A 25,394-nucleotide genomic window follows, 5' to 3' on the forward strand; every position below is an offset into this window, starting at 1 on the left:
TCCAAGTCCGATTCAATCCTCTCCATCATCGTTGATCTCTCTCTCTCTCTCTCTTTTTCATCTCTATAAAGCAGAGAGCTTCACAGCGCGTGAAAAATGGCTTTTCCCACTGAGCCACGACGCGTTTGAATCCTCCACCTCTCTCTCCTCTCTTCAAAGATTCCACCTACCTATACTTATATTAGATATATATATATATATATATATATATATATGGTGCTACGTGTATATACTTCCAACAATATCATCATTCTTCTTCACCCAACACTTTGAAAACTCCTATCATACGATTCTTGGATCTATGAGGCCGTTCTCCAAGAACGATCGTCGCCGTTGGTCGTTCGATTCAGTCTCCGCCGGAAGAACCGCCGTCGGGAGTGCGTCAACTTCACCTGGAACTGAATACTCCAACGGCGGCGAAGAGTTCGTCGAAGTCACCATCGATCTCCAAGACGATGACACGATCGTTCTCCGCAGCGTCGAGCCGGCAACGGCCATTAACGTCGTCGATATGATCTCCGACGAAGCTTCCGGTGGAACAATGACTCCGGTTTCCATCTCGAGATCTCCGACGATGAAACGTACTTCGTCTAACCGGTTCCGTCAATTCTCTCAAGAGCTTAAGGCTGAAGCTGTGGCAAAGGCGAAACAGTTGTCTCATGAACTGAAACGGTTCTCGTGGTCTCGTTCTTTTTCAGGCACTACCACCACTTCCGCCGCGAATCAAAACGGCGGTATTGGTGGTGGTGGTTTGGTAAACTCGGCTTTAGAAGCACGAGCGTTGCGGAAACAAAGAGCTCAGTTAGATCGGACTCGGTCTAGTGCTCAAAGAGCTCTACGTGGTTTGAGATTCATAAGCAATAAGAAAAAGAACGTTGATGGTTGGAACGATGTTCAATCCAATTTCGATAAACTCGAAAAAAACGGTTACATCTATCGTTCTGATTTCGCTCAATGCATAGGTAACACACAAAAAAACTCTATATATATAATCTTGAGATTCTTGAATATACTCTAAATCTTGATTTGTTGACACAGGAATGAAAGATTCGAAGGAGTTTGCATTGGAACTGTTCGATGCATTGAGTAGAAGAAGAAGATTAAAAGTTGAAAAGATCAATCACGATGAGCTTTATGAGTATTGGTCACAAATCAACGACGAAAGCTTTGATTCTCGTCTCCAGATCTTCTTCGACATGTACGTAACATAAAAAAAAAAAAAAGTTTACTTAAACTTAATGGTTAATTTTTAATTACTATACTAATAATGATGAACGTAAAAGCTTGTTATAATGATTTTACTATATAACGATCCCATATTTTCAGCGTCTTCCAGATCAGTCTACTTAATTATGATGATAATGATAATTAAACAGTATGGTAATTTGCATGTGTGCAGAAATTATTGTTCCCTGACGATGCGTATGTTTTAATTTTTATATAGTATAAACCTTGGACTTTTAATTGAAGATAATTAATACATAATTTATTATAAATCTACTGTGTTTACAAATCTTCTGTTATTTGTTGGGAATTTACAGAGTGGACAAGAATGAAGATGGGAGAATTACAGAAGAGGAAGTAAAGGAGGTAAATTAAATGCTGGCTATTTAACAGTTTTGTCATTTTTTTGATTCATAAATTGTTAGTTTAAAAAAATAAAATAGTATAAACAGGGACTGGTAGTCAAAATAGTGTTTTTTTTATTTATAATCAAAGTTAGGCGGGGATTTGGTGACCTTAAATCTTATGAAAATGCTGATATACTAACCACTCCTCTAAATTATAAAAAAATCTAAAGAACCAAAATGCGATTTTTCTTGTCTTCATTTTTTTAACCCATGTTCGTTTTAGATTCTTATCTATAACTAAGTTGTCATTTCTGTTGAACTATGTTATTTTTTTAATTGGTTTTGACTATATAATAAACTTGTTTTATATATATAATCTAATATTTGACGGTGACACAAGATACAATAGAGATGGTTTACTTAACATTTTGTGTGTTTTTTTCTTTGAATATTTTTTAGATAATAATGTTGAGTGCATCTGCAAATAAGCTTTCAAGATTAAAGGAACAAGCAGAGGAATATGCAGCTTTGATTATGGAAGAGTTAGATCCTGAAAGACTTGGCTACATAGAGGTTGGTTTTGAATACACTGTATAAAATCTTTAATATGTTACAAAAATCCACCATCACATGCTTTGTTTCCGTGCTTGCATGATGTGAATATTATATGATATTGCAGAATACTTTCGTTACACAAACGAAATAAAGTATGTTACACCGCCGCCCAAAAATAGAATTCAATAGTTCTTTTATATAATGACCTCACAGGTTATAGACCAAAAAAATAAAATTACTATTGCATTAAACCATCTCATGTTTTGCTTTTTTCCTACTCTTATCTCATTTTGCTGACACCTAGTATAGTTGTCCATTATAAAAGTATAGATTCTTCTGTTCAGTAGCTCAAATTTAGTATACAATTTCTACTCTTCTATTTCAATTACTTAATGGTAGGTGAAGTTGTTACAATAGTATATTTCAAAACATGTGACTGCTATTATCTTGTTGTATGGTTATATTTATCTAACTGATCAGCATTTTATGATTATGATTAATTAAGGCAAAAGATTTCATAGATTTTAGTGTTGTTTTGTTTTTTTTCTTGTGTAGCTATGGCAACTAGAGACTCTGCTTCTACAAAAAGACACATACCTCAATTACAGTCAAGCATTGAGCTATACAAGCCAAGCATTAAGCCAAAACCTTCAAGGGTTAAGAAAAAAGAGTCGAATACATCGAATGAGTTCGGATTTCGTCTACTGCATGCAAGAGAATTGGAAAAGGATATGGGTTTTATCCTTATGGATCTTGATCATGATCGGACTATTCTTGTGGAAGTTCTTCCAATACAAGCAAAAAGATGCATTTCATGTGATGGGTTATTGCTTACTCACAGCAAAAGGAGCAGCTGAGACACTTAAATTCAACATGGCTCTAATACTTTTCCCGGTTTGCAGAAACACCATTACTTGGCTCAGATCCACGAGACTCTCTTGCTTCGTTCCTTTTGATGATAACATCAACTTCCACAAGGTTAGTGAACTATTTTAACCTCTTTTGTTTGTTTCTTTGATTTGTAACTTTTTGGGGTCCCATAGGAACTTTCTTTTCGTGCTTCAATAGAAGTCAAAAAACCAATACTAAATGAATGGGATACAAAAACCTCTTCGAACGCAATGTGCTGTCGAAAAAGCTGAGAATGTTGTGGGCCTCATATCCTTTGTGCACGCACTTGAACGTTGACATGACAGCTAAACAGCTACTTCGCTTTCTCTTTTTTTTTTTTTTTCTCTCATTTCTTACATTTATTTGCTACAAAAGAAAAGTGAATAAACAAGTTTATACCGAATTAGAACTGAACTTTTTGTTCACTTTGATCTTTTTACTTATCTCAATTTTGCAGTTAAAAGAAAACCTCATAAAATTAACTCACTGCTGTTTTTTTTTTTTTGTTATGTGAAGACAATTGCTGGAGCCATAGTAGTAGGTGTGATCCTTCACGTTGGAAACCATCTTGCTTGTGATTTCCCTAGAATCGTTAGAGCCACGGAATACGATTACAATCGGTATCTGTTTCATTACTTTCAAACGAAAAAACCAACATACTTCGACCTCGTTAAGGGTCCTGAAGGGATAACAGGGATCTTGATGGTCATTTTGATGATTATTTCATTCACATTAGCAACAAGATGGTTTAGGCGTAACCTCGTCAAGCTTCCTAAACCATTTGATCGACTTACTGGTTTTAACGCCTTTTGGTATTCGCATCATTTGTTCGTCATTGTCTATATCTTGCTTATCCTTCACGGTATCTTCCTCTATTTCGCCAAGCCTTGGTATGTTCACACGGTAAGTCTCTGTCATTCTTAGCTCCTTACTTGTTGACCAATATGTAATCTTGATTTTGATTTTTTGAGATGTTGTTTTTTTGCAGACATGGATGTATCTTGCAGTACCAGTTTTACTCTATGGTGGAGAAAGAACACTTAGATACTTCCGTTCTGGTTCTTATTCTGTTCGACTTCTTAAGGTATGTAGTAAAAAGATACCAAAACAGAGGACTCTGTTTTCATTATTTTTACTCATTGCCTTGTAGAAGAAGCTAACATCTTTTGATTTTGTTTTGTTTTAGGTTGCTATATATCCGGGTAATGTTCTAACGCTGCAAATGTCGAAACCAACTCAATTTCGTTACAAAAGCGGGCAATACATGTTCGTCCAGTGTCCTGCAGTTTCGCCCTTCGAATGGTAAAAAAATTCCTCTGTTTGTGATACTAATCAAATAAAACAATGGTTCTTACTAAATTGTAATCGTCGATTTAGGCATCCATTCTCAATTACTTCAGCACCTGAAGATGATTATCTCAGCATTCACATTAGACAACTCGGAGATTGGACACAAGAACTCAAAAGAGTGTTCTCTGAAGTTTGTGAACCACCAGTTGCCGGAAAAAGTGGACTTCTTAGAGCTGACGAAACAACAAAGCAAAGGTATAACAAAAAGACAAAAACTAAATACCTTATAAATTAACCAAATGCTGATATGTTTAGTAAATGTTGTTTCAGTTTGCCAAAGCTATTGATAGATGGACCATACGGTGCACCAGCACAAGACTATAGGAAATATGATGTTCTCTTATTAGTTGGTCTTGGCATTGGTGCGACTCCATTTATCAGTATCTTGAAAGATTTGCTTAACAACATTGTTAAAATGGAAGAACATGCGGTAATAAACAAAAACCTCAAACCTTTTTCTCATTTGTCCAAAAAATTAGTAAAAGATGTGAGTTTGATATATGTTTTTACATCTCTAGGATTCGATCTCGGATTTCAGTAGATCATCAGAACACAGCACAGGAAGCAACGGTGATACACCAAGACGAAAGAAATTGCTAAAAACCACAAATGCTTACTTCTACTGGGTCACAAGAGAACAAGGCTCTTTTGATTGGTTCAAAGGTGTCATGAATGAAGTTGCAGAACTTGACCAACGGGTAAACAACCAAACTCAAAACATTTTTGACAAAACCAATTTTTCCAAGAAGATTCAACTTAGAGAATCGATTTTTTTTTTTTTTTTTTTGTGGAACAGGGTGTGATAGAGATGCATAACTATTTGACAAGTGTATATGAAGAAGGTGATGCTCGTTCTGCTCTCATTACAATGGTTCAAGCTCTTAACCATGCCAAGAACGGAGTCGACATTGTCTCTGGCACTAGGGTACGTAACTTTCTTCTTTTAACCAAAACAGAAGTCATGATTCTTTTGAATATTCTAAAATGTATCCCCACACAACTCCAAATCTTTGAAAATCTTCATATTTTTTTTTTCAGGTCAGAACACACTTTGCAAGACCCAATTGGAAGAAGGTTCTCACTAAGCTAAGTTCCAAGCACTGCAATGCAAGGATAGGTAACAATCACTAAACTCCATACATTTCTAATCTTCACAAAAAGTAAAATTATCTTTCAGGAGTCAATTATTTTAGTCCCCACAGTTCCGTTTCATTTTCTGTATCCGTATTCCGTGGGCAATAAGTTTCATGTTCATGCTTTAATGCTTTCATTTTCTATCACAATCAAAAATTCGAGTTTCCATAGAAATGATTCTTAAATCTATGATTTTTTTGCAGGAGTGTTTTATTGTGGGGTACCGGTTTTAGGCAAAGAGCTTAGCAAACTCTGCAACACATTCAACCAAAAAGGTTCAACCAAGTTTGAGTTTCACAAGGAGCATTTCTAAAAGACAATAAGGAAGAAGCCAAAAAGCCCTCCTAGATTCTTTAATATCTCACATTTAGCCACTTATAGTATAAAAGCAATCTCTTTACACTGGTAATTCAAAGTGATTAAACGTTTAACACACTGTCAAAAGTGAGTGTGTTAACGTTTAATTTCCACACGTTCTAGATTTATATACACCGAGGCATACATGTAAATATATATGAGACAGAAGGAGAAGGGGGAAGTTTGATAGAAGCGTATAGAAAATGTTAAAGTTATATTTTAGGGTCTTTTTTTTTTTACAATTTCTTGTATAGCAAGCCAATGAGAGGAGATTCTAGAAGAGAGAGGTGAGAGGTTTGGTGAGGGAAGGAGACTACAATACGACGTCGGTTTCGACTGTAGAGGAAGTGCAATACAGCTGCAGGGAAGAGAATGGACGGAAAGCTAATAATGCGTTGATAAGGTCCATGTGATTAGGAAGATGACACTTTTTTTTGGGGGATTCTTTTTGCTATCTTATAATGAATTGTTTATGCTCTTGTATAACTTTAGTGGAGTCGGTGAAAGAGAGACTATAGTTTCTAGAATCTTGGGAGGATATTTGGGAAATAAGGGGGAACACAGTATTTTTATCATTATGTAAGTAAGGTGTACAAAGCATAAAAATTTGATTGTTTCTATTTGTCTCCATTGAAAACAAGACAAACAATCCTATATGAATGAATTAGTGATACAATACGGGTAAAAAAAAAAATAGTGGTATGAATGAAAAGTAATGAATTATAGAGTTAAAAAAAGAAAAAAAGAAAATGAGAATGGTAAGATATAAAACAGGTGTTTTACCATTTTAGTTAGTCTTGTACCGTTTTAGTAGCAACTCACTATAGACGTCGGATATTCATCACCGATCGTTAGCAAGTTTACTACTAGACATGCGCACTATCTCGCTCATGTAAATAGTGACTAAATACCATTTTTATTTCAAAGTTGGAACATTTGTCAGATGAAGCAAAATATGAATTTGCTAATCAACCAAATGGGCACTAAACACACATTTTCGAAAGATCAAAATAATCAAGGGCCAATAGAATTAATGTGGTCACATATAAGTTTAGTCTATGACCCATATAATCATAATTGGGGTCCAATGGTCGTCTATGTGGGGAAATGAACTAATTCTATAGTTACAGTAAAGGACTCAGCAGGAGTTGGACCTTGTTTCGAGAACAAAGCCTTAACTAATTGAACAGACAAACATAACATATTACTCTCAAACAAAATTTGAACTGGAAGTGCTTTAGTTCAATCTTCTTTAGAAAGAGATCGAGTAAAGGACCACTAGTCTCTATTGTAAACAAATACGAAATAGTATAAGCCCACTAGTCCACTAGCTATCGTCAAATTAGAGTAGGAAATTTTCTAATTTTGTACGTGGACTCCAAGAGACCAGAAGACAAAGAAAGTCAAGTGTTACGTACCAATACAGATTTATATACCACAAAATAAATATCTATACCATTAATTAGATAATCCAAATTCAAAGTTTTCTCATAATTGCGAGAAAGAAAAACTAGAAAGCCAACAAAATTCAAAAAAAACGATTGATGTACATGGAAAAAAGCAATAATAATAATTTCAAGATGAGATCATTCAGAGCCTCCTAAAAAGACTTAGGAGGTGTATTCAACTTGACATTTTAAATGATTTGTGTGAAATTTACAAATATTATGTTATCCAATCATGGATTTTAAAAAGTCTATTAAAATCCACTGTTATTGAATTGATGATTTAAAAATCTACTTTAAAATCCACTGTTATTGAACTGATGATTTAAAAATCTAATTTAAAATTCATTGTTATTTAAAACAGTTTTGTTGATTTGGATTTTAATTATTTTTAGGATTCTGGAGGATTTGAGAGGATTTGTTTAGTTAAAAATACAGAAATTCAAATCTCATGGTTTTAGGTGGGATTTGAAAGAATTTTACAGAAAATCATATGAACTTTCCTAAAATGTATCAAAATTCTAAATTTACTAAATCTCATCAAATTCTCCAAATTTATGGTTTCAATACACGCCGTTAGTGCAAAAAAAAAAAACAACAACACGTAAGACTCTAACCCAACATGATCTCGCCACGTGTCCTCCACAAAATCCTCTTTTAACCGCCAAAAAAGAAACCACCCACTCTTCCATTAACCTTAAACTCCCCTCTTCTTCCTCTGATCTCAACAACAGAACAAAACAAAAAAAATGGTCGAAGAAGATCGGATCACGTTAGCTCCGACGGAGATCTACGGCCGGAGCGACGAAGAACAGAACGAACCAAGAATCTGGCGTCGGAAAACAGAGGAACCACCAGGGAAATGTCTAATCTATACTTTGACAATAATCGTAATCATCTTCGCAGTTTTTCTCATCCTCTCTTCGATCTTTCTACGGATTTCTACACCAGAGATCGAAACGACATCGGTATCGACTCGTGATCTTCGATTCGGAGGCAATTCGACAAACCCTTACTTCAACGCCACGCTAGTAAGTGATATCACGATCAGAAACTCGAATTTTGGAGCGTTTGAGTTTGAGGATGGTTCGTTACGTGTTGTTTACGCTGATCATGGAGTCGTGGGAGTGACGACGATCGAAGGGAGAAGAGTTGAAGCTCATAAGACGGTTAAAATAACCTGTGTTGTGGTTGAGATCGGTTCGTTTCGGTTATTGGATACTAAGGGTTTGGATTCGGATTTAAGGTTAGGTTTTTTGGAATTGAGAAGTGTTGCTGAGATTAGAGGAAGGATCAAGGTTTTGGGAAGGAGGAGATGGAAGGTTAGTGTGATGAGTTGTACCATGAGACTCAATTTAACCGGTCGGTTTATTCAACATTTGTTATGTGAATAGTAGTGATTGTTTCGGTTTTGTGACCCGGTTTGTTTGTTTCTTGGGTGTGTCTTGATCGTAAATTCGTAAGATATTAATTATTAATATTTGTTTGATGTTGTTGGGTCTTTTTCATAATGGATTTGTGATGTTGTGATTTAATTTCAATAGTGTGTGTATGAGGCAAATATTAAAGTTGTAGAAAAGGGAAGTAGTAATTACTAAAATGATATGTATGACTTTGTAGGATACTAGGATGAGAAGAAATGAATAAGTTTGGAGCTTTCCAAAAAGCAGAAAAATGAGAAATTACTAGGAATTTTCTCAGTAGTTTTTTTTTTTTTTTTTTTTTTTGAATTTTCTCATTAGTTAAATGCATAAATAGTGATATTATTAAGTTGGAAAACTTCTCAAGGCCGGAAACAACATGTTGACTCATTCATGCATGTACACATCAAATCGACGTACGTAGGTAACGTATACATCCATTCATTAACCTTTTCTTTTGTGGTTTTCCAAAACATTACGAAAAATTTAGCCGGAAACAACATTAACAATTTCATTATCGCCTCTCTCTCTTTATAGTCTACTAATATATTCACTTTTTTTTATATAATTTCTGGAGGACTGTAAAAGCCAAGAAACTTCGTACTCTCCTTCTCAAATGTCAGAAGTTAAAAGTAAACGTTGAATAGTGTCTTTTGCATTTTCTCCTACATATATGGCTCGTCTAGAGACATTTTTGTATATCTGACCTTCAACATTTCTCGCTACTACTCTCTTTCTCATGGCTTCTTCCTCTTCTTCTGCGCCTCGTACTTGGAGATACCGAGTCTTCACGAGCTTCCACGGATCAGACGTCCGTACAAGCTTTCTTAGTCATTTTCGCAAACAGTTTTACTACAACGGGATTACGATGTTCGATGATCAAAGAATCGTGAGAGGCGAAACCATTAGCCCCGCGCTCACGCAAGCAATTAGAGAATCGAGGATCTCTATCGTAGTGCTCTCTAAGAACTATGCTTCTTCCAGCTGGTGTTTGGATGAGTTGTTGTTGATTTTAAAGTGCAAGGAAGATATTGGACAAATAGTAATGACTATCTTCTACGGAGTTGATCCATCTGAAGTGCGCAAACAAACTGGAGATTTCGGAAACGCTTTCAGAGAAACTTGTGCTCGTAAAACAGAGGAGGAAAGGCAAAAATGGAGCCATGCTTTGGCCTATGTGGGCAACATTGCCGGTGAACACTTGCTAAACTGGTATGTCGTCTTAAATGATTTTGCAAATAGTAATCACATTCGAGGAAAAAAATACAAAAATGAATGGTGTTTTGTGAAGCTATATGAGGAAACAATTTTGACTAGAATAGACTAGTGATTAAGGGTAGTATGTTTGCTGAATGAATTTTCGAAATATATTGGCTATGTCAGTTTAATGATTAGTGATTAATGGAAATGTTTATTTGTTCTATTTTGTTAGGGACAATGAAGCAAAAATGATCGAGAAAATTGCAAGAGATGTTTCAGACAAACTAAACGTTACACCATCTAAGGATTTTGATGGCATGGTGGGGATTGAGGCTCACATGAGGAAAATTCAGTCTTTGCTAGATTTAGATAATCATGGGGTTAAGATAGTTGCAATCTCTGGTCCTGCAGGCATTGGTAAAAGTACCATTGCTAGAGCTTTACATAGTCTACTCTCTAATAAGTTTCAGCTTACTTGTTTTGTGGACAACCAGAGGGGATGCCATCCCACTGGTCTTGATGATTATGCTTTTAGATCATATCAAGAAAAATATGCTTTTAGTGAAAACTATCTAAATAATGGCTTTGGAAGGCTGTTAAGGGTAATTGAGCTTTGTGGAAAGCTTCCGCTGGGTCTACGTGTGGTCGGTTCATCTTTATAAGGGAAGAATGACGAAGAATGGGAATATGTAATACGAAGGCTAGACACTATCATTGATCGAGATATCGAAGAAGTACTGAGAGTCGGTTATGAGAGTTTACATGAGAATGAGCAATCTCTGTTTCTTCACATTGCAATCTTCTTCAACCATGAAGATGGTGATCTTGTGAAAGCCATGCTCGCTAACAATAACTTAGATATCGAACACGAGTTGAATATCCTAGTAAACAAATCTCTCATCTATATATCTACGGATGGAAGAATAAGAATGCACAAGTTACTACAACATGTGGGCAGACAAGCCAATCAAAGAGAAGAGCCTTGGAAACGTCGGATCTTAATTGATGCCGAAGAGATCTGTCATGTCCTTGAAAATGAAACAGTAAGGTTTTTTTTTTTGTTTTGGTTTTGGTTAGTTCCTTTGCTCACCCTTTAAAAAAGTCAAGTGAAGACAAACAAATCTTAACATTCTTTATATACTAATTAAAGTTGGTTTAGGGTACTGGAGCTCTGTCTGGCATATCATTTGATACATCAGGAATTAACGAAGTGAGTATAAGCAATAGAGCTCTTAGAAGAATGTGTAATCTTCGATTCCTAAATGTTTACAAGACAAGACGTGATTGGTATAATAGAATGGATATACCAGAGGACATAGAGTTTCCACCTCGACTAAGGTTACTACATTGGGATGCATACCCAAGCAAGCATCTTCCTCTTAAATTTAGCGCGGAAAATCTCGTTGAACTCGATATGCAAAGTAGCCGGCTCGAGTACCTCTGGCAAGGAACTCAGGTTAGTATAGTCTAATAATTTTGCAAACTAAATCCAAATAAAGATATATTAAGACACAGATGGAATAAGAGGTTTCTCATTTTATGTTCTGTTTTGTGGATTTTTTTTATCACTTTCAGCTGCTAACGAAACTAAAGAAGTTAGATTTGAAATTTTCATATATGCTGAAGGAACTCCCAGATCTTACATATGCTACAAATTTGGAGAGGTTGGATCTGGGTATTTGCCTTGGTTTGACGGAGCTTCCATCTTCTATCGGGAATTTTCATAAACTAGATGTGTTATCTATGGATGGCTGCAAAAGTCTTCAAGTCATACCAACTAACATCAACTTGGCCTCCCTTAAGATTATGTACATGACTGGATGCTCACAATTGAAAACTTTTCCAGATTTCTCTACCAACATTCAGAGCTTCTGTCTCGCTAGAACAGGTTTAGAAGAAGTGCCTGCATCACTTAGGCATTGCTCTCGACTTTTGCATCTTGATTTACGTGGCAGTCGAGATCTCAAGAGCATAACACATCTACCCTCGAGTATAAAGACACTAGATCTAAGCTCTACTGATATTGAGGTGATTGCAGATTGCATCAAAGGTTTACAAAGGTTATACCACTTTAGTCTATGTCGCTGTAGAAAACTGAAATCAGTACCAGAGCTTCCTCCTTCGCTCAAGTTCCTAACGGCAGAAGATTGTGAATCACTGGAGAGTGTAACTTACCCTTTAAACACTCCAGAAGCGCAACTCAATTTCAGCAACTGCTTCAGACTTGGTGAAGAAGCACAGAGAGTAATTATCCAACGGTCTCTTGTCGAGCACGCATGGTTCCCTGGAAGCGTAGTGCCTAGTGAGTTCCATCACAGAGCCACAGGTAACACTTTGTACATTCGTCACACATGTTCTATATCCTCCACGTTTAAGGCCTGCGTGGTGATTGCGCCTAACCAACCCCTATGGAAAAGAAACCAAAGACGTGTTGAACTACGGTGTCGTGTCACATGCGAAAGGGGATGGTATATTGGAAGTGGAGTTGTTTCCTTAGAACACCCAAATCATTCTACTGGAATCCGAACGAAGCATCTGTGTGTATTTAATGGTATCTTGCATGATGTTAGAAGCGATGCATTGTTTGTATTCCAAATCAGCGGCTCCACTCCTTTGGACAACTACGAGATTACTGAATGTGGTGTACAAACCTTGACGAACGAAACAGAGAGAAGCAGCGACATGGGCAGTGAAGATTACGATAACGAGTCTGATCTCAGCGAGGTGTTGGAAGACTCTGAAGATGGACTAAGCAACTGGGACTCGGTATCAGACGACGCGTCCAATGAACGAGGCACTCTCTTGTAAAGGCTATGTAATCGAATACGTAGGATTTGGGTTCGGATTTGAGGATAGGGACCAGGGTTAGTGTTCCTACAAGACTAATAAAATTTCTTCCTTTTTTCTCTGTAGCGGCGATGTTGAGTTTTCTCGAACACCTCTTCATCGCCAGGTTTTGTTTGTTGAGTTTATTTAGGGTTTTCTAACGATTCTATGTTTATTACATATACAAAGCTCTCTTTTGATTGCGTGATTTTGTGTTTTTAGATTTCGAAATCTCTCTATTGCAGATTCAGAAACTTCGATTTTGACTTTTTTTTTTTTCAATTGATTCCGAAACCTTTCATTAATTTGAATTTGTATGTTGATTCTGCAATTGATTTTTTTTTTTTTTATGATTTACATTGTAAGACTTGTCATATTGATGGGGATATATTCAATGTTCTGCTTTAAATTCGTATTGATTAACATTGTAAAACTCGTGAGCTTAAAAGCTCTCAATGATCTGCATATTGTTGTGGATATATATTCAATGCTCTATTTCAGAAACTCTTAAGCTTAAAAGCTTCAGTGATCTGCATATTTCTCAGCTAATGTAGTCCAACTGGGAAATCCATTTGTATGGATTGAGACATCATAAAATCTGATAGAAGATAAACTTCAGTATTCTCTGCTTTATGCCTAGCTCTTGAAGCTCTGTTTGTCAGCGAAGGCACATTATTATGCAACTTGATGAGTTTGCGGCTCGAGCAAAGCACTAAAGAGAAAGAGAAAGAAAATCTAACGTCTTAGTGAAGAGGTAGGTATCTCATCTCCAACTAGATTTTAATTATCTGTGTACTTATTACCATCTGTTTCAGATTTGGTATTGGACTAGTGGTAAGTTTTTACATCTCTTACAAATGTATTTGGTCATTAAAGAATAAATCAATCTCTGTTTGTTTCATTGTGTTCTAACCACATCTTTTGGTGACTCATTCTTAATAGGGAACACAAGAAAATCCAGTTTGTGGATCAGGTGAATGTGCCTTCTTCCCTCTTTTAAACCTATTTATAATCTTCCCAAATGTGTTCCATGAGTTTGTGGTATCTTCAATACTTCCATCTACTGATCAAGTAATTAAGTCGTTTATAAATAACTATGACGTATTATTCAGCCTCTTTGCAAGCATGTATGTATCGGTATCCTATTAATTTTTGTAAGATACATGCCATGACTCGTGATCATAATTCTGATTTGTTTCTCAAATCATGACATCTTCTGTGACAGCGGTTTGTGGTCTGTCTGGGTACATGTTTTTTTTCCTCTGCTTTCAATGGCATAGTGTTGTTACTTGCATTTTTAATTATTGTATACTTGTAGTACTAGAATTAGTTGTGGTTACTTGCCTTTGGATTAAATCGTAGTGTTGTTGCTTGCTTGCGTTTTAATTGTTCTAGACTTCTAGTACTAGGATTTGTTGGGGTTGCTTGCGTTTAATTAATAAGAGAGTGGTTCTATCATATTAGTATGCAATTTGTACGTAATTATATATTTCCTACAGAAATTTATTAGTATTGTTCTACAAGCATGAAATAACACCACACACAAACAAAAAAACATTGAATACTACACATCGGTGAAAAATAACCATGCATTTTGTACCCGTGTGCTATTATTGTGAATTGTGCATTATTGCTCTGGAGCCAAGTTTTGTTTTTATATTATATACTGTAGAATCTTTGGTTACGGTTATGGGAACTTGAATTTTTAATGCATTTGTTTTCTTCCTTCTGTTGTACTACACATACGCACCATTTACGAAAAAAAAAAAAAAAAAAAAAAAAAAAAGAGATTTCACATTTCAAAAAAAAAAAAAAGGGAAAAAGTAAATCGGATTTTTTCACTGTTTCTGTCTCAACTTTCACCGTCTCACTTACCAATATAGCCCCACATTTACTTCTCTTTCCGTCATTCCAAATATAAAATGGGATCAACTAAAAGTTAATGACATATTTAGCATCTTTTTCCCTCTATTAAAAACTGCTTTTTATTTGCTTCATATTTTTCAATAATTTCAAATTTATAATCTTTAAGATACATTGTATATTTCAATAATCTATTTCATAACATATAATATAATCATATACATTGTGTGAGTGTAACACAAGTTATTGTCTCTTTAACATAAATATGACAAAAAGAACAAGCCTACATTTTTCTTCTTAATTAACCCTTTTTATGTTCCAAAGTTTCAATAGTCATCATCAAAACTACATGACCAACATCTAAAACCCACGACACTTGGTAATGCCTATAATTCTGACGAAAATAAGCTAAACCAGACAAAATTATATACAATAACTTATCATAAGTTGTTAATGCAAGAAAATCATAAACCGTTGAGATTGATTCTCTTGATAACTAAAACCAAAGATTACGATATTTTTCTTGTCTCATTTCTCGTAAGAGGAAGGTTCACTCACCGATCTTGGTAACACCGACGGATCCTTATCTGAAAAAAAAAAAATTCATAACAAAACACAATTAATTATTAATCAAATTAAGAAATGTTTAAGTGAATTGTGTTAATGAAGTTTTGATTAATTGAATATTAATAACCTCTAGAGGAATTGAAAGATCTTTTGCAGTGTAAAATAGCGCTTTGGATACTATCTTGTTGTTGAAGAAGCGAGTCGTCGCGTCTTCTTGACTCAGACTGCTGAGTCGTTACACTCGCCGCAGCCGTAGACGACGGTGTACTCGCCGTCGAAGATGACGATCTGCTTTTTCCCAAGTGTTTCCTCACTACTTTAAGACCTGCTGGGATGTTGATGTTGATGTTGTTTCCCGTTTTACTCGTCTTCTTCGTAGCCGTCGTCGCCGTCGGAGATTCCGTTTTCTCCTCCGTGGATCTCGCCGACGACGACGGAGCTGTTAGTGGACCGGAGTGTCGTAGTTTCTCGCCGTAACGACGCGAGACTCTGATGTAAAGCGGCTTCACCTTCTTTAAGTACTTTTGCATCATCATAAAGCGTTTCTCATCTGAAACGACAGTTTCGTTGCCGTTTTGCTTCTTTAACGAGGAAGACGATGAGGATGAAGAAGACGACGACGAAGATGAGTTCTTTGAGCTGTTCTCTCTTGTGAATAAAGAAACTATCGGAACGTCTTCGACTTTTAAATTAACTGTCATCGTACTACTTTTCTGTTGCGATTCCGGCGAGTGAGACGACGGCGGCGGCGGCGGCGGAGGAGGAGGATTTTGTTTGTCGACGATGTCTTCAGATCCGAGTTTCGCTTGGATGAGCTTCGGTTTCTTCATTCCGAGCATGAACACGCGAAGCTTAGTGGCGGATTTCAAAATCGACGCCGATAACTGCGCCGCCGGAGCTTTGACGGAACAAGTCTGCTGCTCTGAAGAAGACGGTGGTTCGACCTCTTCGAAAACATCGTCGAGGGAGTCTGGATCTGCTCGATCTTCTTCGCCGGAGCTAGACGAGAGAGTGAATTTGAACTCGCAACCGCCGTCCGTACAATCGGAAACGGAGTCTCCTTCTCTTCCTCCGTCGTCGTCGTCTTCTTCTTCTTCTTCAGCTGGAAGAGCGAACTCAAGGTCGAAGAAGGGACCTTCGTCGTTGTCGTTGTCGGGTTCTTCATCCTCAGTTTCTGTGACGGAGGTGGTGACAATGGTGGTGGTTGCGGTGGAATCGGCGGCGGAGTAACGGCAAGAAGAAGAAGAAGAATCGGAGGAAGGAGGGAGGAAAGTAACACCGTGACCACCACTGCTTTTCCAGTAGTTAAGGAGACTGAAAGCTTCCATTGTTGGGAAAGCCAGAATCAACTCTTTTCCCCTTAAAACGCTGCGTTTTTATGTGTTCAAAGCTTTCTTCTTTCTTCTTCTTCTTCAAAGTGTCTCTCCCTTTTTACATAGACACAACAAAAACAAGGGTTTTACTACTACGGTGCTTGTAAGAGAAGAGTGATTACCTTTATATAAAATAAATAAATATAATATGGTGTTCTTCTTTATTGCTTATGGTATGAAATAGTGTTATGACTACAAACAAAACAAGAAAAAACGGTACTAGAACAAATTTAATTACACAATCGGTAACAGTTCATAAGTCTGTATAATTAGTAGTTTTACTTACATGGTAATGTAGTAGTCTTATCTTTACAAATTGCTCGACAAATATATTTACTTTTCAATTCTAATCTTGTGTTTACTGTTTAGTATTCACTATTCAGTGACGATCACTCTTATACAGTTTTGGTGTGATAATAATACAAACTAATAGTCTAATACAGTATAATTTAATGTCGATGGGATATAGTTGACGAAAAAAAACTAAAAAGACCCGATTCCCACATACAAAAAAACCAAGCTTTGGATGCTGTTTAAGAAAAAAAAATTATTTTTTATTATACTGACAATAAAACAAATTTATTTTGTCATAAAATTGTAATATAAGTAAATTCTCTTTGTATTTTCCTTATTTACAGAAGAAATCAAGAAACAGAGCCAAAAGAGATTAAATACGAAAAAAAACGTGGCAAAGAATTGAGTTGCGTTGCTAGTTGCTAAGCGTAAAGGAGCAGGTGAGTCACGTGACTTTCAGACTGAGACAGTCAGACCAAAAGGTCAGAGATCATTAAAGTGTTATATACGTACTCTTTTATTTTCTACTACTCCCTCCCATCTACATAGTACGCTTCCACATTATTATAGTAGTACATAATTCTAATGTTTAGTTTAAGTTTACAAGATTTGAGTTACATACTAGTATTTCTCTATTAATCAATGGGAATCGATTTTTGTTCAAAAAAAAAAAAAAAATCAATGGGAATCGACAAAATTAATGGTGTCGCCTACAAAAGTGATTAAAAAATTGAACTGATTCTGAAAGAATCTGGATAATGTTAGTATAATGTTGTACTATTAGTTACACAAACGATATGCGTAAAGTTTGTAGTTCCAACTTCCAAGACGTATATTATTAACATCATCATTATTTTGCCGAAAGACATTTCAGACCGTCAGATTCAGTGGATGTAGACCCCAAATATCGCATTATCACCCTTCTTCAATGGGCCTCATCAAGTTCCCAGAATAATGGGCCCATATATATGTACGTGATTTCGTATGGATCCATTTAATTTTCATACAATCACTCTTTTTTTGTTTTTCTCCTTATACTACAATTTAATCCAGTTCATGGGTTCATTTCAATTTCATTCATACTGTATTTATATATTTAGTACTTCGATGTAAATCAATTCATTTCTAGTTGAGATTTAATTTACATAATATTAATGGGATACACGATCTTGTCAAAATAAAACAAAACAAAAAAAGTTTCTTTTCCTTTTTTTTACTACTATTTTGCTTTAGCAAAATATTCAAAAGGGCAAAGCACTTTCAAAAGCAAGTCAAAGAAGCTAGTCACTCGTTGTTTGATAGGCTTCCGGCTTCCCTGAATTTCAGCTTTAGTGGATTTTCTCCAATTTATTTATTTCTAGTAATTTGTTAAACTTTTATATATATATATATATATATATATATATATATATATATATATTGAGATTGGTACAAGATAATTTGTTAAATTTTGATATGTAGTGATCCAAATTTTGACTCCAACTAATTTCTGAAAGTCTTTCTAATGTAAAATTTTTACTGGTCCAAAAAGATAAAAAAAAATGCTTCATAGCAGCCTAAGCTATTTCCGTCCAACTCAAATGATTAAACCAATTATGTAGTAGTATCTATTTTGAATAAAATGTTGATCCCAAATCATTTCAGATACTCTTATAAGCATGATATGCCTCTCTTTATCCTGTTGATCACGAGAAGAATATTACTACCCTAAGAAAATCTGATCTTGTCGGGCTAATTGTTTGGCATGATGCCGCAATAGTAAGTCCTAGCTATTTGATTTACGTAGGTATTAATTAAGCTACATACCTTTTTATATATATATATATGTAATTAAAGTCGAATGTGTATATGATTTAAATGCACTGCAGAAAAATCATTTAAAAGGAAAAAAAGACAATTTGATTCATTAGACCAATAACCACAGCTAGATTTGGTCTTACATGACTAGTTATTTATTTTGTACACAACTATCTTTTAGCGTAATATAGTTGTGTTGTGCAATGATTTATATTTAACAAATATTTTAGATAGACTACGAAACACTTTTATTTAAGTCCACTATTTAGAACTTGGAAATGAGACAGGGATGAAACCATATTTATCTCAAGAAAATTATTATAAAAGCATCTTCACAATAAGAAACCATATTGTACAAGAAAACTATTCTATTTTTACATACTAATATAGAATTGGAGATCACCTAGATTTTTTGGAACTTATAAAGTACACAATTTACTATGATTGTTGTTGCTTCAAATTCAACATACGTCGAGTATATATGAAAGATCATAATCTCAATATTTGTTCTTCACTAAATCTCTAACCATTATGACTTATAGTGGGGGGGAAAAAAAATCTAGGGTTATTTGTCACAAAAAGAAAAAAGAAGCTAAAGTTCTTATAATTTCACTTCACTTATTAGGCCTTCCCTTAAAGATTCTCAGAGGCCCAAATGAAATTGTTCTTTGATCCCTCACATCCCACGACGTCGTAGTTGAGAGCCTCTACCGTCTACCCTCTCGACGACCACGTGCGACCCCATTGAAGACGTTAATCGAATTTGGACGCTCTCGATTAAGAATTTAACGGTCGTTTGTCTTCCGTCTCAAAGATGTTACTATTATTTAAAGTAAGCAATTAATATCCAACGGTGAAGATTGAGTTTAGATAAATCGACGGGTGAGATTGAATCTGTATCAAACGCTCTTATTATTTAGAGAGAGAGAGAGAGAGAGAGAGGCGACTGACTTGAGAAGAGTCTCTCTTTTATTAATTTTCTTCTCCGTTTCTCACTCATCGCTTACTGAAACCAGAAAAAGAAAAACAGTTTTAGGGTTTTTTATTTGCGGAGGTTTCAAGGAAAACGAAGTTAAACAATGGCGGAAGAGCACAAACACGAGGAATCAATCATGGAGAAGATAGCTGAGAAGATCCATGGTCACGGTGACTCTTCTTCTTCTTCTTCTTCCGATTCAGATGACGATAAGAAATCTTCGTCTCTCAAAACCAAGGTTTATCGTCTCTTCGGTAGAGAACAGCCTGTTCACAAGGTTTTTGGTGGCGGAAAACGTATGGATCTCTCTTTTTCTCTCCTGGTTTTGTTTTTTTCTTTGCTTTGAAACTATGAGGAATCATCGATTAGGCGATTTTAGTTATCGGATCTGGATTCTAGGTTTTACCTGCTATCGATTGTGGAGTTTTGCTGTATACTTAGTTCATCGAGCTGTTGTAGTGTAGATCAGTGTTGTTACCGATGTTGTAGATTTGTTTTGTTGCTTGGATAGGAGAAGTGAATTAAACGAACGGTTTGATTTGTTGTTTGTTGGTTTATATTTTACATTTTGTTCTGAATCTGAGAGGATCTGTGGAATGATTGGTTTCACTTGCTTTTGAAATCTCAGCTGCCGACATTTTCCTATGGAGGAACAAGAAGGTATCAGGAGGAGTGTTGGGTGCTGCAACTGTTTCCTGGATCTTATTCGAGTTGCTTGAATACAATCTTCTCACTCTTTTTGGCCACATTTCAATTCTTACTCTTGCTGTGTTGTTCTTGTGGTCTAGTGCTAGTACCTTTATTCACAAGTAAGTTTTAATGGATGGATCTTTAGTGTGAGAATGAGGTTGATCCATGGTCTGTTGAAGCTGTTTTTTTTTTTTTTTTTTTTTTTTTTTGTATTACAGGACAACTCCTCATATCCCTGAAGTTCACATCCCCGAGGAAGTTGTTCTTCAGCTTGCTTCTGGACTAAGAATTGAAATCAACCGTGGATTTACTGTTCTTAGGGACATTGCATCAGGAAGAGATCTCAAGAAGTTTCTATTGGTAAACCTTTTTTTATTTGGTTAATTATGTTGTTGTTTGATTTTGCTTGTTTCTCGTTTTTTTTTAACATTGGGTTGCAAATATGTTTTAAGGTGATTGCTGGTTTATGGGTTTTGTCCAAAGTTGGCAGCTCCTGCAACTTCTTGACCTTAATCTACATCGGTACTAATCCATACTCTTATTGCATCCAATTGATAACCTTAACTAGTTGTGTTTTCTTTGTCTTCCTTCTAATATCTAATTTTCATTGTTTTTTTTTTTCTGCTTCCAGCAACTGTACTTCTCTTCACGATTCCCGTGCTTTACGAAAAGTATGATGATAAAGTAGATGACTTTGGTGAAAAGGCAATGAGGGAGATCAAGAAGCAATATGTGGTGTTCGATGAGAAGGTTTTAAGTAAGGTGATGAGCAAAATCCCTAAAGGAGCCTTTTACAAGAAGAAGGATTAGAGAGTGTGTAAGTTTCTGGCATCAGTATGATGATCTGAGTCTTCCAGATTGATATAAAAAAATCTCAGAAGCATTGTTTTTTCTTTTACGTTGGTGGTTCTAGCAGCTGTTGGTTATTATACTACACTCAAAATCTCTATAATGTGGGTGGATTTTTATTCGGGGTATAACCAAATTTTATAGCCATATTGAATGATTCTGTTTTGGAATACCATTTGTCACCATGAATCTTATTATGATAAATCTTTGAATATTCTGAACTTTAGTTTAATTTTTATACAGAATTGATTGTTTCTGCCACTGATTTGTTAAAGTCGTGTACATTTATGATTACGAAAGACGTTACACTGACTTTTTCTCTTAGATTTACATGTTATACTAATTTTGGTAATCGTCAACACTATTTTATCCTCTTTTTTTTACCATAGGTTTGTAATTAAAATAAGTGAGTTCCCTTGGTTTAGTGCAGCAGCCATTAATGCAAAAACGTAGAAATATTTTTCACATTGGACACGATCACGATCTACTACAAGTGCATTGGAGAATAAAACAATCGACAGAAGGACAACGTTGTTGGCTGGATGTAAAAGCTGATTGAAAATTCATAAGCGGTAAGGGTACCAACCAAATTGAACCGGCCAATGAATGGAACCGGTGGTGTTTCTCATTCATTTTGTGCTGCTCTCTCTCTCTCTTGTCTTCTTAGTTCAGTCAGACGGAGCTCACACTTTTTCCACACACACTCACACCTTTTTGGTTAGAGAAATCTTACAAAATCAAACGAAACAGCAAAAATGTTGGCTAGGGTTTGGAGATCGGAATCTGCTTCAGCTTCAGCTAGATCGGTCAGCACGAGACTGATTCATCTTCGTTCCGCCAAGACACGTACGGCTTCGAAGAGCTTACCTTCTTTGGGTGAAGGTACTTTTGTAGGAGATGAATTGAAACTGAGAAGTGGGTCTCATTATATCAAAAGCTTAGATGATGCGATTGTTTTGTTCGATGAAATGGTTCGATCTCGTACCTTCTACTCAGTTATCGATTTCTGTAAATTAATAGGTTTGGTAGTGAGAATGAATCGTCCCGATGTTGCGATTTCTCTCTATCAGAAGATGGAACTGCGCCGGAGTCCATTTGATGTTTACAGCTTCACTATTCTGATTAAATGCTTCTGCGACTGTCATAAGTTGTCCTTTGCTCTGTCTACGTTTGGGAAGATCACCAAACTTGGTTTCCAGCCCAATGTTGTTACGTTTAGCACGCTGCTCCACGGGTTATGTCTCGATGATAGGATCTCTGAAGCCCTAGCTTTATTTTATCATATGGTTTAAACGGGCGGTAGACCCGATGTTGTAGCGTTCAACACACTGATGAATGGTCTTTGCCGTGAGGGTCGAGTTCTCGAAACACTAGCTCTTGTTGATCGGATGGTAGAAAATGGTCATCAACCTAACGAAGTTACTTACGGAGCAATCATAAATGGAATGTGCAAGATTGGCGACACTGAGTCAGCTTTGAATCTGCTTAGGAAGATGGATACAAACCACATCAAAACCGATGTTGTAATCTATACTGCCATCATTGATCGTCTTTGCAAAGAAGGGCAACACAGCGATGCTCAAAATCTTTTCACTGAAATGCATGAGAAAGGAATTGTTCCCGATGTTCTTACCTACAACTGTATGATCGACGGGTTTTGTAGCTTTGGTAGATGGAGTTATGCTGAAAAATTGTTGTGTGATATGATTGATAGGCAAATCAATCCTGATGTTGTAACTTTCAATGCATTGATCAGTGCATTTGTCAACGAAGGCAAGCTGTTTGAGGCTGAAAAATTGTGGGACGAGATGCTCCGTAGGGGTATATATCTTAATACAGTCACCTATAACTCAATGATCCATGGATTTTGCAGACATGGTCGTCTAGATGATGCAAAACAGATGTTTGATTTGATGGCTTGTAAGGGATGTTCTCCAGACGTAGTTACTTTTAGTATTCTCATTGACGGATACTGTAGGGCTAAGAGGGTTGATGATGGAATGGAACTTCTCCGTGAGATTTCTAGAAGAGGCTTAGTTGCTGATACTGTTACTTATAATACTCTTATCCACGGGTTCTGTGAAGTGGGAAATCTTAATGCTGCCCAGGACCTTTACCAGGAGATGATTTCTCAGGGTGTCTGTGACCCTGATACCATAACTTGTAACATTTTGTTGTGCGGTTTCTGCGAAAATGGGAAACTAGAAGAGGCATTCGAATTGTTTGAGGTCATCCAAAAGAGTAAGATGGATCTTGATACTGCTACTTATAACATCATCATCCATGGAATGTGCAAGGGTAGTAAGGTGAACGAAGCATGGGACTTATTTTGTAGTCTCCCCATCGATGGTGTTGAGCCTGATGTTCAAACATACAATACAATGATATATGGGTTTTGTAGCTTAGATGGAGTGATGCTGAAAAATTGTTGCGTGATATGATTGATAGGCAAATCAATCCTGATGTTGTAACTTATAACACTCTTATCCACGGGTTCTGTGAAGTGGGAAATCTTATTGCTGCCCAAGACCTTTTCCGTGAGATGATTTCTCAGGGTGCGTGTCCTGATACCATAACTTTTGGCATTTTGCTGCACGGTCTCTGCGAAAATGGACAGCTAGAAGAGGCTTTGGAAATGTTTGAGTTTATCCAAAAGAGTAAGATGGATGTTGATACTGCTACTTATAATATCATCATCCATGAAATGTGCAAGGGTAGTAAGGTGAACGAAGCATGGGACTTATTTTGCAGTCTCCCCATCGATGGTGTTGAGCCTGATGTTCAAACTTACAGTATAATGATATCTGGATTCTGTGGAATAAGTGCAGTCTCAGAGGCAAATGCGTTATTCCGTAAAATGAAGCACAATGGACATGTACCTAATGGCTGCACATACAATCCACTAATCAGAGGATGTCTTAGAGCTGGTGAAATAGCTGCATCAGCTGAACTTATCACAGAGATGCGAAGCAGCGGGTTCAGTGGAGATGCATTCACCATGAAAATGGTTGCTGATATGGTATCTGATGGTAGATTGGACAAGAGTTTTTCGGAGATGCTGTCTTAGTGTTTCTTGTGAAGAGGTCCTCTCTTGATCTTGTTCCTTCTATGGTATGTCAGACAGACTCACTTGTGTCTGTCTCTTCTCTTTGCTTGTGTTCGTTTTGGATGTTTCGATGCTATATGTAACACGTAAGAGGGTTTTGCAAAATTTTCAGGTTTTATAACATGTGCTTGAGAAAAGACAAAAATCGTAAGAGAAGCAACAAAAGGTGAGAGTCTGAGCAATAATTAACGCTGTGGATCTGCTTTGTTTCTTGCTGTTTTCTCTAGTTTACAGAACACCCTTGGAATTGAATCCAAATCGTATCTTCATTTTGTTTGGAATAGCTTGGCTAATCTGTTTTCCTTGTACTCAAAAGTTTGTAGCTTTCACTTAATTATGGAATAGATATCAAAACTGATTCCCGTTTGTTTTGGATAATTTCTTCTCTTTGCACTTACTTCAGGCTTGAACTAATGATTTAACTCTTTTTTTTTTTTTTTTTAAGATGTTAACACTATATAATACAGTAAACACAAGACTGGTTTGGTTGCAATTTCGTTCCTCTTAGTTTGGCTCGGTGTATAGCTTATGAAACACTGGATTGGAGCCAGCTTGTAGAAATTCTTCCTGAACTAGTTCTGACTTCTGAATCTTGATGAACTTGAATGAGAGAAACAACCTTGAGTTTTACTGATCAAAAGCTTAAGATAGAGATTCCAGATTAACCTCTAACTGATTTGGTGTGTTTGTTTTGCAGAATTATCAATTGGAGGCTGAATAAAAAGACTGGAAGATTTTTCAGATTTTAAAACTTTTTCTTTCATACTAATTAAAATTTGTTATACCGGTATCTCTCATCCTTTTTTGGTCTTCTTGCAAACATGTAGAGAATTGAGTTAGCTTATTGTGTGTGTGTGTTTATTCTGTTAGATTCGGATATTTAGGTGTGGTGTTTGGTCTGGCTCCCAAAATTGAATCGAAATCTCATAATCACTGTGCTTGTAATGAATGGCTACCGGTTTTTGTAAATTTGAAGTTTTAGTCATGATTTTAGGAAATGGTCTTGTTATCATAAGTTTCAATTTTGTTATCTTAAGTTTGTAAAAAAGTTACTGTGAAAACGATAATTGGCAAAACAGTTATCATAAGTAAGTCTGCAACTTTCATATGCATCCTATGATTAGTCCGG

The 25,394-nt window shown here is 36.2% G+C and overlaps 5 protein-coding genes and 1 pseudogene across 10 annotated transcripts; 5 read left to right on the plus strand and 1 right to left on the minus strand.

Moving 5' to 3' along the window:
- LOC104704034 (respiratory burst oxidase homolog protein F) lies at positions 1–6,478 on the plus strand. Of its 4 annotated transcripts, none has more exons than XR_015562727.1 (15): positions 2–962; positions 1,039–1,198; positions 1,542–1,590; positions 2,031–2,144; positions 2,682–3,104; positions 3,170–3,637; positions 3,754–3,920; positions 4,006–4,101; positions 4,204–4,319; positions 4,395–4,562; positions 4,638–4,797; positions 4,886–5,065; positions 5,164–5,292; positions 5,406–5,484; positions 5,705–6,478. XR_015562727.1 is itself a non-coding variant. In XM_087460149.1 (14 exons), exons 1-14 carry the CDS (start codon positions 302–304, stop codon positions 5,812–5,814), a joined length of 2,832 nt encoding a protein of 943 aa, XP_087316275.1. In that variant the 5' UTR covers positions 1–301; the 3' UTR covers positions 5,815–6,478. The 4 variants fall into 4 exon arrangements, 1 of the variants encoding a protein (XP_087316275.1); XR_015562726.1 differs by having other exon boundaries at positions 3,534–3,637; XR_015562728.1 differs by having other exon boundaries at positions 3,195–3,637; positions 5,705–6,073.
- Positions 6,479–7,835: 1,357 nt separating this feature from the next.
- LOC104704035 (late embryogenesis abundant protein At1g64065 pseudogene) lies at positions 7,836–8,838 on the plus strand (annotated as a pseudogene). Its single transcript, XR_015561238.1, has one exon. The product of XR_015561238.1 is annotated as a late embryogenesis abundant protein At1g64065 pseudogene (transcript).
- A 530-nt stretch (positions 8,839–9,368) lies between these two features.
- Positions 9,369–12,976, plus strand: LOC104705232 (disease resistance protein RML1A). The gene is given in 4 exon segments (XM_019228147.2): positions 9,369–9,936; positions 10,157–10,967; positions 11,084–11,380; positions 11,500–12,976. Coding segments are annotated over 4 exon segments (2,814 nt in total). The 5' UTR covers positions 9,369–9,463; the 3' UTR covers positions 12,733–12,976.
- Positions 12,977–14,901: 1,925 nt separating this feature from the next.
- LOC104704036 (putative membrane-associated kinase regulator 2) lies at positions 14,902–16,744 on the minus strand. Its single transcript, XM_010420149.3, has 2 exons — positions 15,308–16,744; positions 14,902–15,200 (listed from the first exon to the last, which is right to left on the minus strand). Exons 1-2 carry the CDS (start codon positions 16,506–16,508, stop codon positions 15,142–15,144), a joined length of 1,260 nt encoding a protein of 419 aa, XP_010418451.1. The 5' UTR covers positions 16,509–16,744; the 3' UTR covers positions 14,902–15,141.
- A 2,546-nt stretch (positions 16,745–19,290) lies between these two features.
- On the plus strand, positions 19,291–21,373 carry LOC104704037 (reticulon-like protein B3). Its single transcript, XM_010420151.3, has 5 exons — positions 19,291–19,916; positions 20,249–20,429; positions 20,529–20,670; positions 20,763–20,832; positions 20,942–21,373. Exons 1-5 carry the CDS (start codon positions 19,724–19,726, stop codon positions 21,118–21,120), a joined length of 765 nt encoding a protein of 254 aa, XP_010418453.1. The 5' UTR covers positions 19,291–19,723; the 3' UTR covers positions 21,121–21,373.
- Positions 21,374–21,587: 214 nt separating this feature from the next.
- On the plus strand, positions 21,588–25,263 carry LOC104704039 (uncharacterized). 2 transcript variants are annotated; one of them, XM_087457673.1, is made up of 4 exons: positions 21,588–22,041; positions 22,180–24,270; positions 24,378–24,431; positions 24,963–25,263. In XM_087457673.1, exon 2 carries the CDS (start codon positions 22,491–22,493, stop codon positions 23,598–23,600), a length of 1,110 nt encoding a protein of 369 aa, XP_087313799.1. In that variant the 5' UTR covers positions 21,588–22,041; positions 22,180–22,490; the 3' UTR covers positions 23,601–24,270; positions 24,378–24,431; positions 24,963–25,263. The 2 variants fall into 2 exon arrangements, with proteins under 2 accessions (XP_087313799.1, XP_010418455.2); XM_010420153.3 differs by having other exon boundaries at positions 21,765–23,465; positions 23,882–24,270.
- The last annotated feature ends 131 nt before the right edge of the window (positions 25,264–25,394 follow it).

This window comes from Camelina sativa, chromosome 7 (assembly GCF_030686135.1).
Source record: "Camelina sativa cultivar CO46 ecotype springtype chromosome 7, ASM3068613v1".
NCBI lineage: Eukaryota > Viridiplantae > Streptophyta > Magnoliopsida > Brassicales > Brassicaceae > Camelina > Camelina sativa.